The sequence below is a fragment of the Hippoglossus hippoglossus genome, chromosome 5, assembly GCF_009819705.1.
Source record: "Hippoglossus hippoglossus isolate fHipHip1 chromosome 5, fHipHip1.pri, whole genome shotgun sequence".
In the NCBI taxonomy this organism is placed as follows: domain Eukaryota; kingdom Metazoa; phylum Chordata; class Actinopteri; order Pleuronectiformes; family Pleuronectidae; genus Hippoglossus; species Hippoglossus hippoglossus.
The window spans coordinates 5,202,990-5,218,308 of record NC_047155.1 but is presented as its reverse complement, the minus strand read 5'-3'; the positions used below and the strand labels follow the sequence as shown (position 1 = coordinate 5,218,308).

Sequence of the window (15,319 nt, the reverse complement as noted above, 5' to 3'; positions counted from 1 at the left end):
ACACACACACACACACACACACACACACACACACACACACACACACACACACACACACACACACACACACACACACACACACACACACACTCATCTCATTTATGAATGTGTTTGCATCCTTTGCACCTCTAGACACAGGAGCCATAACATTCAAGAGGTGTGAATACGCCACATTCCTCATCTATGTCAGAAGGATCCATCACTTTCCAGGTTCTTTTTCAGTCGTAAATTTGCTGCTCGTCGTAAATTTCCCGAAAATAACTAAAAAACTTGATATTTATGACGTTGAGTCATCTTTTCCTTAAAGTCGCACGTCGTGAAGTGAAATAGTAGCTGAATCCATCACTCTCTCATTTTGATGGTGTTAAACTGACTGTAGTAAAAAATGAAGATCTCACCGACAACATTTCTATTTCATGTGTTTACTCCGAGTTTCTCCCTGGTCTCGTGCCCGGCGAGCTGTGATTCATACAAGATTCACATCGTGTTGCATTTACCACTAATAGGACTTACACAGACTAGGGGGTAAAAAAAAAAAGGATTCACGTCAGCTGCATAATGGTGATTACAAGCAGGGGCCGGGGACATGCGACTTGCTGTGGCTTCCGATATCTACCAATTAGTGTCACAGTGCAGGCAGCGAAGTGCATGGATGTCACAAAAGCCAGCAGCCAGTCCGACATAATAAGAATCAAAACCATGTTATCATTAAATCGCTATATTACAGATGCAAGGAACTGGTTATTCTTACATATCATTGGTCTATTATGAAAATAAAAAAGTTGGAATATGGATTCAACATATATTTTATACTTTTATCCATGACAGCGTATTAGAAATAATCGCAAAACCAGGAGAGTTGTGTAACATTTGATTTACAAAGCGGACCGATGGAAGGACAAATCGTAAGTTACATCATCAGGCAATTAAAAGGGGATTTGTAATCACCACTGTTGTTTCTCCACCCGTGTCTGTTTGTTTGTTGGTTTATTTGTTTGTCAGCAGGATGAAAGAAAAACTACTGAATAGATTTTCACAAAACATGAACCAAGAATGAACCCGTTACATTTTGGAGCACATCCGGATAAAGGCGGGGATCCAGGAGTTTTATATCACCGTCTTGAACTTTGAGTGTTTTCACAAATAATTCATGGATCTTGATGTAAAACATCAGACACATCGAAGGGACTGACATCTATGAGTTTGTGCAATTTGATGCAGATCCAAATAAAATTATGGATTTAGTGGATCAAAATGTGGAGTCATACGGGGATAAGATCCTTTCAGCCACTGTACGGTAACACATGGGGCTAGAAACCAGTCACTGCCACCAATGTGCAAATTACATATTGTAGATTAATCAACAGTTAATATTCATCTTCAATAGAGGGATGTGCTTTACCTGGTGCAATTCAACAATTTTTTTCCTTGAGCTTCAGGAACGCCTCACGTTTCCCTGTTAACCTGCTCGACACCACACACCTCCCACAACCAGCTCACCTCCAGCCTACGTCTACTGCTTCACTCAACCCCTGTCATGTCATGAGTCATGTGCATCAGCTGGCCTCGCTGTCGCCGAGGAAACAAAACACATCCCTGTTGACTGTGCAACCTTATCCTCCGCAGCGAGAGAGACAGCCGCGTATCACACACCTGGAAATATCGATAGGAAAACCACTCGATGAATGTAACTGTGAATGCTGCTGTCATTTCACTGTTTACGGACAAATGCTCTCACACACACACACACACACACACACACACTAACACACACACACACACAAGCTTGGCTTGATCACGAGGTCACCTGGGAATCCTGCACGCTGAGGTAAACATTGAATCACACTTGCCTGCATGTAACTGCTAGTATGTGCAGAGCTCTCTAAATACATGCTCAACTAGCCCATTTCCCCCCGGAGGTCAACGGGAGAGGAGTCCGGCGAGTTAGGATCCACTTCCAACTTCCACAGTTTTTACCGATGCCTAATAAAAGTGGATCTACACTGTGGAATAGGCAGTTGCTGCATGGATGCATTGCACGAAAAAGACTGACAAGTAGATTAGTGCAGTGCTTCCAAGCCGGAGGTGTACGTTTCCCCCGGAGGTGCTTCTGCAGCTGCCAGGAAAAAAAGGCTGTAAAGCAACTCAGCTGGAAAAATAAAAACTATGATTTAGTTTTTATAAAAGTTTACTTTTTTAAAAATCCACTTAATTGTGTTGAAGAGCAAAACGAACACACAAGCACCATTTCTAATTGCTGAGAGGTAAACTACCAGATATGATAATCCCCGTCTGAGTGAGCTGCAACACCTGAACACACCGTTCTGGTTGAAGAGTGCATGAAAACTCATTAGCGGGAAAGTGGAGAGGCTGAAATAGCATAAAGTGCTAAAGTTAAAAGTGGTGTCGGTCCATGTGGTATTAGTGCTGTTGACAATGTGCCAAACCGTCTGCATAGAGACAAAAGTTACGCATCAACAGTTCCTGGATCATTTTTTTCCTCGATGACCTTTTGTGGAACGAGTGTGGAAGAGGCCGATGTGAAAGAGCTGTGGCGTCGGATTAAAGGAAAGGTTTGTGAACCACTTGATCAGTGAACCGGTACAAATAGAAACTACATCATCAAGTGCAACTTTTATTCCTAAAATGCAGAAACAAACGCCAGCGGACAAACAGGGAGTAAGATTCCCACTAATGCAGAGCTGCGGTCATTTCAGCGTCAATGTTCCCAACGAATGAAATCTCCTGACCTGATGGTAAACACCGTTTAATAACTTATTCCACAGATCTGATTGTAATGTGTTGTTTCAATCAAAGCTAATCTTTCTCATAGCCCTGGCAATCACAGCGGAGGGAAACCGAGGCTGCGCTCAGCACGGACAACACCTACCAAACGTTTATTTAATCATGTAAGTGTTACTGCTATTGTGGCAGCTGAGAGAGTAAAAACCTCCGAGGTCGATGGGTTTATATACGTGTTTGATACTTCGAGATACTCTTGATGTTGCAGTCTCTGCTTTTGTCTTTCTTCAATTGATGCAAACACCAAGCACCGGCTCTTGTACTTGTAGAGAACTTTACTTTCTGAGTACTGACTGATCGGCCACCGCCTCGGACACGCCCACCAAACGAGATGAATTATGACTCGAGGCCCGGCGCACACGGATTCAAGCAAAAAAGGGTCAACGCCATTCAAATTGGAAACCGTAGCAAAATGGTGTCAATTGTTGTGCGATTGAATGTTCAGCAGACAAAGACAAACCAGAGCCAAGACATAAATTGAAAAATCCAAATCAAAGACCAGACACACTGAAAACAGAACGAGGCCAAATATCAAGGCCAAAGTCCAAAGAACTGAAAGGCAAATGTGGAATCAAAACAAATTTCAAAAAACAAGGCCAAGCAGAAAGTCCACAAAGTCCAGAAGCAGGTCAGATCCTGACAGTTACGACTGTTTTAATGTTGTAAATAATAAACCACGGTGTGGTGAGTTCCGCCGAGCCGCAGCTTATTCATCCGCGGTGTTAATTAGAGGCAATCAATATGAAAGATGAGATTCCTCAGGCTCAAAGGTGAAGGTCGGGTCTGTCTACAAATCTCAATCGCAGCTACCGTACAATAACTGCGTCTAACAGCATCATCTGTGGGGCTGCGGGGTCGGAATAATAAGTGGGCGGACTCCGTTTCCTCGCTTTCCACATTCCAATCATGCTTTTGTTTCTAGTCTATTTTACTGATGAAGATTAATTTGCAGAGCATGGCGCTCTATCAACCCCGGTGACACGCAGGGGCAAAGATATAGACTAATTAAATACACCAGTGCAATTTATATTTCCCATGGATCAATGCGAGTGTGGGATCTGTTAATTAAATCTGTGATAATGTTTACTCATCATAAACATTTCCCATGTTTGAGCACGGCGAGATAGGGAGATAATCTCTGCTGTCTGACAGATTAATTTTAGGGACTAAGGGAAAATCCTGCCAGCACATGGGGAGTGAATGTGTGTGTGTGTGTGTGTGTGTGTGTGTGTGTGTGTGTGTGGGGGGGGGGGGGGGGGGGGGGGGGGGTTCTCCTCGACGTGTATAATAAACACCTAACGACACACAGCTAAAGAGATAACACCTAAATGTAAGGTATAGCTAACGTATGCAGAGAAATCCATCACCATAGCAACCAAACAATCAGAATGCATGGCTTAATAAAAGTGCAGCCGCCGCACTCCCCCCCCCCCCCCCCCCCCGCCTGTTTGATGCCTTTTGTGTGGTGCACATCAGCATGGCACAGGTTATCACACAGTGGATTAAGAAGACGTGTCAGAGTGTGTGCCAGAACTTCCCAAAGCCGCACTCCACTCATCTATTGATCCGTGTGCGAGGGGTGGGGGGGTGGGGGGGTGGGGGGGGGGGGGAGCGAGAGAGCGGCACACTTAGCAGTGTAACCGCAGGCAGCAGCCCCCTGCCTGCCCTCTGTTCCCTGCAGTGGGACTGATTGCTTGTCTCAATCATCCTTTCACCCCCCACCCCCCTCCACCACCATCACTTCCACACAAACACACACTCGTATAGACACGCACTCCCACACACCCCTCGACATCCGCCTCTCTCTCTCTGCGCGGCTCATTCACTCCTCTGCCTCTGTCTCGGGCGGCAATCTCTCATGATTCGACGGCCTCTCGCTCTTCTTGTGAGGGCCATCAAAGTCCAGAGCCGTAACCCTGTCTGAAAGGGCTGGGACTGCATGGTAGGAAGCAATTAATTCTGCAGCCAGAAAGCCCATTAATTAGGCAACGCTTCTGGCTATTTCACGAAGAGCCTTCACAAACGGTAGGGCCACTCAGAGAGACATAAAAGATGCACTGGCACACCGGGTTATTAATGGACCCCAGGACTCCTGGCAAAGCACCGCTGTGGGCTAATTCTCACTCTCTGTTCCGAGGCCTCACAACCACCACGTCCACTCACAAAGTGACAAATGCTATTTACTAGAAACGTGCCTCGCTGGGCTTGGCTATCATATGAAATCATGTAAACTAGTGCAGCTTCAGTATTTTGCTGAAGGAGGAGCTCGTATTGAATCGTCACGTTCCTCATGCTGATCCTTGCTGCAGCTGAGGTCACTTTGACGTTTGAACGCTGACATGTAATCAGTTCATCTTTGAACCAACAGTTCAACATGTTTAAGAAATTCCCAAGAGGCAGACTTGAGATATCACGTTCAAGAGGCTATAAATATGTTTTGTGATTCCATCGTGACTTTCACCAGACTTTAGTAAGTTCACACTGACCTTTGACCTCCAAATCTAATCACGTCATCCCTGAGTCCAAGTGAATGTTTGTGCCATGTAAGGAAATTCCCTATGTGGGTTCAAACTATACCGCGTTGGCAAAAACATGAGTTCCCTGTGACCGTGACCTTTGACCACCAAACTTCCCTCAAGGTGTTCCGGAGCTTTTGCTTTCCAAAGATCAAAAATGTGTTGGTAGGGTCATAGTGACCTTGACCTTCACCCACCAGTTTATCTTTGAGTTTAACTTGATGTTCGAACCAAATTTGAGGAAATTCCGTCAAAGCATTCTTGAGTAATCGTGTTCACAAGAATGGGACGTTCACACATAGGAAGAGAAGCAGACCTACAAACATACGTAGGGACGAACATGAAAACATACAAATCTATACAACACACCAGAGGGAAGAAACACTGACAGAGCATCTGTCTCATATGATGCTGATATTCACACATGGGGCCAAACCACAGCACAGAGACATAGTAGCTGTGTTTCCCTTAAACTGAGGGCACATGCAGGATAAACACTGGTGTGAAGATGAGTCTGGGAAAATGAGCTTTGTAATGTCTAATCACTCACTAAATCATGCATGAGTACATTAGCTATTTGTGCTGTCCACCATTTAGGGACATTTCGGGAGCGCGGCACCCATTTCAAACTAAACAAGGCCACGGTCGGGTGCGTTGGAAATGCTGACTCAGCTGTGGGTCCCCCCGCCCCCCCCCCCCCCCCCCCCCCCCCCCCCCCCCCCCCCCCCCCCCCTGAGCACAGGGCAGGCCTGCCCCCGCCTGCAACGACGAGGAAACCTCTGCGGCAGTACGCCATGCGTGAAATTAAATCAACAACTCCCTTATTGTAATTACATTTGGTTAAATGGGAAGGCAAAGTGTGGGTGTAAAACAATTAACATGTAATTGTCATCCTGACCAGGTTGGTGCTGATCTGTTTTCACAGGGGATTCAACGAAATCCATCACACCGCCCTCATCTCTTCCACTTGTTTTTAAATGGATCACAAAGTGCGGTGTCGTGGTTCTGCCGTGCAGCCGCGGACACAGAATTATACGTGATGATCGACAGTCGATGGTGCCGCAAGCTACTCAGACCGAATTTGAGTTTTTAAAAACCACAAATAAGTTTTTCACATAATCTGACACGTAAATTTGTTGTATTTTGAGGAAAATCATTTAAATTGGAGCCAATATTGAAGTTAAATATTGTGGAACAGAGCAAAGTTTATTACATTAACCACAACTCCCATTATGCAATCATTTAATTTTAAAACCTGTATTTTTAATGGGATGTGTAGGCGCCTGCACCCAGTTCATCTGCAGGATTTTTATTCAATTAATGTCTCTTCTCTTTAAATACCCTGACTCCATTAAAGCTGTTTTAAAACATAAACACAGTCTGTCAAACCCATCAAATACACAAAATATCATATCACAAAAATGATATTAGAAAAGACGTGTTTGACAAAAAAACACCCATAATGATCTGAGGTCATTTAAAATTGTGATTTAAGATTTTAATAAAACTTCCACTTTATATTTTAGTGCAGAGTGAATTATATTGTCCCACAAGTTGTAATGAAGTTTATGCGTAATTGATTATCAATATTTTAGTGAGAGCTGTTGTCAAATTTGCCTTCATAATCTATTATTTGCAATTACCACTGTATGAGGTCACTTGTCCCAATGCATGCTGGGACAAGCTCCCCTGTGATCCAGTAGAGAGAACGTGGGGGTGTAAAAACAGAAGCTGCGTTTTCCAGTTTCCCTGTAGACAGCAGATGATTGTATATTGAACTTTAGTCGTGTAGTTTTTATCATTTAATTGGTATTTATTTAAATATTGGTGTTTTTATTCCAGCAGAACACCAGTCGTCCATTAGCTGCTCTTGCTGTGGGACTTTGTTTGTTTGCTTTTTTAAATCTCTTTCCCGTCTCCTCCACACAGAAGATACTGGTTCTGCCTCCTGTGTCGCACTAGTTTTCCTTTTTTTTTAAATTTGTGTTTGTTTGTACTGCGCTCACAACGGTTACTTGTTTTGCAGGGGGGGAATAATTGTATGTGTAAACTTCGGGTTGTGTTGAATCCTCTTTGTGTACAAGACTAACGATTGGACTGTGTACTGGTGTGAAGTGGAGCTCCACACCTGCCCTGCTACTGGCAGCTGGGAAGTAACTGTGAGGACGTTAAAGAGGCAAGTATTCATTTTAAAGCTGTATTTACTCTTTATTGCCATTTCTTACACCTGTAACCTGTTGTGAGTGTGTGAATTACTTTTATGCACCTGCACCTTTTATGACTGCTGCAGCTCCACGTGTACATATTCTACTGTTTGGTGTGTTAGACGTATATATGTATGTATTTTTGTTCAATCCTTAAATTCAAATCGAAATTAGTTTTTTCTTATTTCTGTGTTTTTCCATGTTTGAATATTGCATAGATGCAGGACTGGCAAAGAAAGAACTTCTCTGGATCGTGCAACACATGTTTAAATCTCTTACAGACTTAACGGGAAACATCTTCTAATCAAACACATGTTTAAATACACGCTGTCCATCATTTTAATAAAGATTAAAAGGCTAAAGATGGTTCTTATTCTCTCTGCAGCCTCACGTCCCGAATCTGTGTCAGGTCAGAACCCAACAGGACCAAAGCCTCTGGATTCGTGTGAATGTATAGAAATTATTGATGTCCTGGCTGCAGTGGGTGTTTCTCTGTGATCTTTCCCCTCCTCTCTTTTCGCTTCACCTCCCCTCAAACTCTTCTGTATTTCTCCCGACAGTTCTCGTTGTATTTCTTGTGCTCGCTGTAATTTTATCACCTTTCCTCGCACCTCAAAGTTTGCTCTCCTCACGCTTGACTGCTCATCATGACGTTGATGAAGGAATTGCAGGATATGTTTTTTTGGTTTTCTCTCATCGGAACCTGCCCAACACAGCTGCGTCAACTAAAGGCCTAAAAAAACCTCAGGTATGTCAATTTCCCTTCATTAGTCAAATGATATGAAACTTTTATAAGGCGAAGATTTCATGTTAATCTCAACACACGGGCGCAAAATGTCTGTGACAGGCGCTCGAGGCTTCGACGCAGCGGGACAGCGTGACAAAGTGATGCTGACAGTTGGACCATTACGGAGTCGCTCAGTGTAAGAGTTAGAATAATGTGCATTATTTAAACTCCAGCAGAATTTGAACCCGTGTCTTAGGGTGTTAAATGTTTTCCACACGTGTAATGTGGTACGAAAGGGGAGGAAATTCAATAAACATATTGAACGCTTCAATGTATTTGAGCAAATAAAAGACTCTGGACATACTTTCACTTCTCCTAATAGATGCTGATGGTCTCTTTAATCTCTGTAGGACTCCAGCTGTGGATACGTTCCATGATTTGACTCTGAATGTCTCCCGTGTCCACATCGCAGCCACGGAGGAGACGCGTGGCGTGTTCTAACTCCGCCAGTGGCCCCGTCAGTGCGCCTGTTGTGCGGTTGATAAAGGTGCGAGCAACGAGGAAAGGCTGGGGATGCTGCGCTTCACTGCAGCCTGATGTTTCTGATGCCGCACGCACGCACACACACACACACACACACACACACACACACACACACACACACACACACACACACACACACACACACACACACACACACACACACACACACACACACACACACACACACACACACACACACACACACACACACACCGTATACAGCGTTCTCTATTGAAGACTCGACAGATGCACTGAATGCTTCACGCACCTCGGTGACCTAGCTGGTAAACATAGAGCCAGCAGAACGGGGGAAGAACACGTTGTTGCATGTTCTCTTTTTTTCTTCTTCTCTTACAGTAGCGTGCAGGGATGGAGATCCTCAAAATACAGGGAGGCAAACAGCCCCGCGTCCACATAAATGCAGATATTTTGCAAAACAAACATTTTTCGACTGAAGAGGAACACGCGAAAGACATTTTCCGAAAACCTGGAGTCTTTGTATCCATGTAAATCGGAGCGTTTGGGAAGTGATGCCGTCGCACATGACCACGGTTGCTTTGAATACATCAGAAACAACATTTGGCTCAGTCTAATTACAAGTTTGCTGCACCGCATTCACGACACTCACTGGTGTCTGCCTCGCCCGATATCATTCTATCATACGAACCACAGCGTTCCTCTGTAGAATTTAACGGGATTGTTGATGTAGACTTTATCGCCACCAACTGGCCACGACTGAGCATTTGTAGTCGTTTTTGTGCTCTCGACTGGACGGAGAGATGTAAAAATATAGATGGAAATATATCTGCAGTGGGCAAATGTATAAGGAAAATGTTCTTTAATGCCTAAAACACTTAAAACTTCCTTGAGGTTCTCAGGGCTGAGCTCGAGTATTTACAGACACACACAAACATTTAATTGTGTCCTTTAATCTACGACAATAACTTCCTCTGAGATATTGAATGTTTCTGCGCTGATGCTCTCATCGATGGCCTCTGGGAGGTAAGGAGCCACAACAATACAACTGGAGCTGCACACACAGGCGCAGCGTTGAGAGACATATAGTGCATGCACAACAAACCCAGAATAAAATGTGTGTGACAAGGAAGAGGGCTCAAGGCGACACAGGGAGAGGGAAAGGATGGGGAAAGGGGAGCGGGGTGGTGAGTGGGCTGAATATGCGTGCCATCATGGCCAAATAAGCAGATTAATGTCCTCAGCGGTGCCATCTCTGCTTTTGCCACGGGATGACAGCGTGCATTGATGAGCCCAGGAGAGGACGACCTCCTGTGCTGCAGCGTGGTCAGACTGCGTGGCGGGCTGAGGCCTGGGCAGAGCAGGGCACGGGGTGGAGGAGGGAGGTTAGGCGGATAGAAAAAAGAACGGTGCTGCTCCCTGCTGGGCAGGGTCTGGACACTTCTATTTCCTCCATGAATTGGGTCCACTGCTTAGGCAGATGTAGATTTACGAGCGAGTGAAAGCACTGAATTGACGACCTTGTGTGTGACGCAACACAAGATTTCCTGAATGTTAAGTTTGTTCTTTTACATCAGAGACACGAGGTTATTAATTCAACACAGTTTAACAGTTTGTGCCTCTTTCCCTCAGCACATAAACTCCACATGACCCAGTTGAGAGTTTCTGTTCCATTGAGATTATATAAGGTGGAACAGATACATTGTGAAGCAAACACTGATGATGCGTCTGAGCCTCTGACTTAAACATTGTTATTGTATTTCACTGCATTACATCAGGCTGTTTAAATAGAAAAACACACAGTAATCCTCTCTGGTGTGTGTATATGCCCGTGTGTGTGTGTGCGTGTGTGCGTGTGTGTGTACTTACGTAGTGCGATCTTGGACAAGTGCAGTCGGTTGACCCAGGAGATCTTACTCAGGGGGTTGGGAGTGTTGAAGACCATCATGAAACTAACAGGACGCCCTGACCTGCAGGAAAACACAGATGGAAACACACACATGCTCAGGATCAGGTGCAAACACACATCACATGGACAGAAAATACATGTTTCAACAGGTCAGAACAGAGGATTCGACATCAAATCAGAGGAGACGAAGAGAACACTGGAGTTTGAAGAGGAAGGACGCGAGTAAAAGATAATAATACGTTTATTATAATAATAATGTGTTTTTCTTCCAGAAACCTATGGTTGTCGTATATTTCAGGGTCAGATAATTATGTGTTCATTCACTGCAGGTGATTTCTATTTGAATGGAGAACGTTAAAGTGTGATTATGGCCTTTTACACAGTCTGTAAGATCTGTTTTTCAAGAGTGAAACAACAGAAACATTTACAAGGACACCACTGTTCTGATATTAGCCCGAGAAGACAACCGTCTGAATAAGTCAACAGCATGTGTGTGTCCTCCTGGCTGGACGCGGCTTCGGGACGACTCACACACACCTGTGACTCAGCTTCTATTCCAATCAACAGGCCTGATTCACCATGTGACCCCTGTTCAACCCACCGGTTCCCCCAGGTCGCTCAGTCACACTCTGTGGTCCTAGCACTGCGGCTGCTCTCTGCCTTTTGCCTTTGTGATAGATTCTACTTTGCCGGTCTCTTTTTTTTCCCTGCAATTCTTAAAGTCTGTGCACCTGTGCCCGAGTCCACCACCCGCTGCCCTGCTCTGACACTTCCAGCCAAACTGTTTGTCGGGTCTCTGGATTGGAAAGCGGAGTAGTTTGAATGGCTGCCTGCTGTGCTCCGTCATTTGGAGATCAGCTGGACTCAGTTGAACCTCAGTCTGCCCTGCTCACTGGAACAGAAACTCACAACTATACATCCAGGCTGCCTGCCGGCCGCAGTTCTTTCTTTCCTGCAAGTTTTTATATTAAAACTTCTCCTGTCTCTGCTCCTGTGTCTGCGGATAGAGTCCAGAAAATCATAATGGTTCATAACGAGTGTACTGCTGCAGTGTTTATGGTCATTGTGCAAAATTGCGGTTGTATTTAGGACCATTATGGAAACAACTGCTTTTAATGCAAAGCAGCTAAAACCTGCTCGAAAGGTCAGCACATGTCATTAGATCATGTAATATGTTTATTAACATATTCAGTCATTGTGCCGTATTTCCATTATCCCTCCTCGTTATCTTATTTGTTTCCTTCTCTCCTCATCAAATTTATGTTTTTATATTCATTAACATGTTTCTAAAAGTAACAAGTATTAAAAACAGCGACTTAGTCTGACGAAAAACCACCGGAGACTAAAGTTAAAGACAACAGCTGTGGAGGGAAGCGAGCCCATGCAGGGCGGTGTTGGTGATGTTCTTCTTCGGAAAGTAGAAAAGAAAAAGGTCTGAAACTTGGTAAACGAGCAGCAACTCTACCCATGAACTCCATGGATTGTACATACAGATAAATGCCGCGTCTCCACCTCCTCCCACTGTCCAGAAATGAAGCCGAAATATCGTTATGCAAACGCTGCCATCTTGCACATTTGGAGCCAGAGTCTGCGCTGTAACAATCGGGGGGGGGGGCGGAGCTACGGTAGCAAGGTCCTGCTGAGACTCTTGCTTGACCAATCGTGAGTCAGTCTGAGCTGTCAATCATGACGTTTTACAGCAAACAAGTTTGGCCCGTGTCCCATCCACTGACAAATTTGAGGCAGGATTTACGACCTATACTGCAGCCAGCCACCAGGTGGCGATCAAGACGCTTTGGCTTCACTTTAGAGGAGCAGTCATGTCGTCCAGCTTTATCGATGGTCCACGGTAAACGCTCCCTGATGATGTAATAGAAAGTGTTTGAGCCAAATCAGCGGCTACTGACACTGATCAACCAACAATCAACCAACTAACAACAACTGAGGTACCTCCATCACTCAGTCAGTCTCACACATGTTTCCTGGGCTCGTCCAGCTGTTGCAGTCCAGCAACATAAAAGGAGAAAAGTGTATTTCTGACATATACTCAAGATGTGCTGCATAAAAACAAAACAGTACAAAACCGTCAGACAAACTGGGAACCAACAGGGAGGACAAAGCTTCCTCTTCAAACCGCAAGACTGCCTCTGTCAGACCAGTGTCTTGTCTGCTTGTTGTTTCAACTGAGGTTCAGTCTGGTAAGCCGAGGCTTTGTGATTCCAGCCCGCACGTCGGTGGGTTGTGATGATTACACAGCGGGGTCACAGCAAATTGCTTTTTGATGGGCTCCCATGCTTAAAATGCCACTAATGTGTGAGTTCTGCTGAGATCAGGCACAAACAGTACAGGCTCCGATAAGTGAGAGCTTTCTGATGCTGGTTCAAGTTCAGACAGAGTGGGAGGACAGTGTGTGTGCGTGTGTGTGTGTGTGTGTGTGTAGCATCACCATTGGTAACAAAAAGACTAGAAACACAGTAATTATGGCTGTTTTGTCCAAATAGGGACAAAAGCAGTGTTCCCAGTTGGGGAAATAATAGAATTGTGGGTCAGTGGTTAAGGCAGTTACCAGGAAGCAGAACCTGCGGCTGCTGCAGGACGACTCAAGCCTCTACTGGGTGAACGAGCAGGCACGAGGGAGGGTTGAGTCCCACTGCAGTGGCCGAAACTTATTGGTTAATGTCGTGAATAACGGTGTTGACGATATTGATAAATAGCAAACATACAAAATGGAGAGAGAAGTGTAAGAGTACGTGAAAACTTTCTATGAACCTCCTCCACCTTGAAACTGGGATCCAGTGCAAAAAGCCACGAGTTCAATCCCAGTGCTCCTGATATCATCTGCAAAGGCTCACGGAACAAAGTTTTCAAAGGAACCTTTTCAAGCTTGCAGGGAGGTGACTGTTTAATATTTAATATTGTTCCTTCATTCCGTGATATCTAATATTCTGATATGAACTCATGCATTAATCATAATCAAACTAATATAAATACAACTTAACAGGTCACCTATTACAGTTCTCAAAAGACAGATGTTGTTTCATTCACACTGATTAATCTATGCTTGTGTTTCCATTACAATCCTGTAGGTTATTGTTTCACAGGGGTGAAAAATACCCGTCCTCTTCAATGTAAATCATGAACAGGGAACACAGTTTGCTCAAGGCCTTACAACACGCTGGATCACACATCTCTGTGCTCGGATTTGCATTTCGCCTCCGTCGTAAATATGTTGTGCATTAATGGATGTTTCTTTGTTTCCGCTCATGTAGAGAAATGTGCAGATTCACAAAAACAAAACAAGTGTTGATTTGTTTCTAATAATGAACTTAACAATTTAAACAAGACGACATTATAACAATGAAAATGCTTTTACCTTTGTTGATGTTTTTATTTGTGCACAAAAGCCTCAGAGCAATATATAATTCATTCTGGGCATGTATTCATTCAGGATGTGAAGTACTGCACAATACGGTGCCTGTAGAGATTGTAATAAAGTATATAAAATAAAATCGATTTTAATATAAAAATGACCAGAGACTGCCCTTTATTTCTATCAGAATTATGGAAATTTCAATTGAATGGTTTTAAGTCAAGGTGATGTATCGTTAACTGATAATTATTCAGATATTCAGCAATCAGGTTTCTGACAGTTCAGTCAGTTATTACATCAATTTCAAGGTACGAGTGACTTCATTGGCGCAGACTGAGAACTACACAATCATTTGAGATTGTCTCACGTATTCTACCCCAGGCCACAGGGTGTTGTGTCTCCTTCATCCCCACGGTAACCGGTGCTGGGCCACAAAGCCAAGATGTAAACAAATAAATGTCACACACGCACACACATTGTGTGTTTTTATAGCCTGATCCTTCCATGCAGCCCCTCACCCCTCCTCAAACACTCCGCTGTCTGAGACAGATTTAGCTCAGGTCTCACTACGTGCCAACATGAAATGAGACTTGGCCAACGCTGCTGCTGTGACGTAGAAAAAACGTGAGACAATATTTGTGATGCATTTATGAGCGAATCAATTCTTTTCTGTACAAACAAGCTTATAAGTCTCAGTACTCAGGTCAAATCCTATGTCTTTTTCTCTGCATTTTTCTCTGCATTTATTATTTTGTCTTATTTACTGTCTGTATAATAAAGTAAAACAAAAAAAAACAATGACTCTGTCTCATGTGAGTGATTTAAGTGAGTTCCACAAGATAAAAACTCAACCTCCATCAATACCAGAGTCAATAATGAAAGGGTCTCAGAATTCAAGGTCTCTGCCCCAGTAAAGTGGTTTAAAGTGGGTTTTTTTCCCAGTGAAGTCGACTGAGTGAGAGCCGTCACTTAAAACCAACCAGATTCTGTTAAAGCATCATTGTGGAACTTTTAAAGAACACCAGTATTCCAGTAATTATGATGGGCGCTGTGCTGGGGCGATTAAGTGGTTTTCATGTAGAGAAAATAAAAAGCCTATCAATACATTGTGCGGAGCTCTGACTGCGTAGTCCCACTCTGAAACACAACTGAAAGGTGGAAATTACCCATGATCCTCAGTTGACTGAACCAAAAGAGTGGCTGCTGCAACAAATTCGCCAAACTCGGTTTAAAATTCTTATTATTTGAAATGTTTCCTGGAGATAAACACTG

The 15,319-nt window shown here is 44.0% G+C and overlaps 1 protein-coding gene across 6 annotated transcripts in view; it reads right to left on the bottom strand.

Moving 5' to 3' along the window:
* The window catches only part of arhgef10la (Rho guanine nucleotide exchange factor (GEF) 10-like a), a 104,573-nt gene that overhangs the window by 39,402 nt on the left and 49,852 nt on the right, over positions 1-15,319 (bottom strand). For all 6 annotated transcript variants that reach the window (XM_034586427.1, XM_034586431.1, XM_034586429.1 and 3 more), the window contains one exon: positions 10,638-10,738. In XM_034586427.1, coding sequence (XP_034442318.1) covers positions 10,638-10,738 — 101 coding nt within the window. The remainder of the gene's footprint in view (positions 1-10,637; positions 10,739-15,319) is intronic.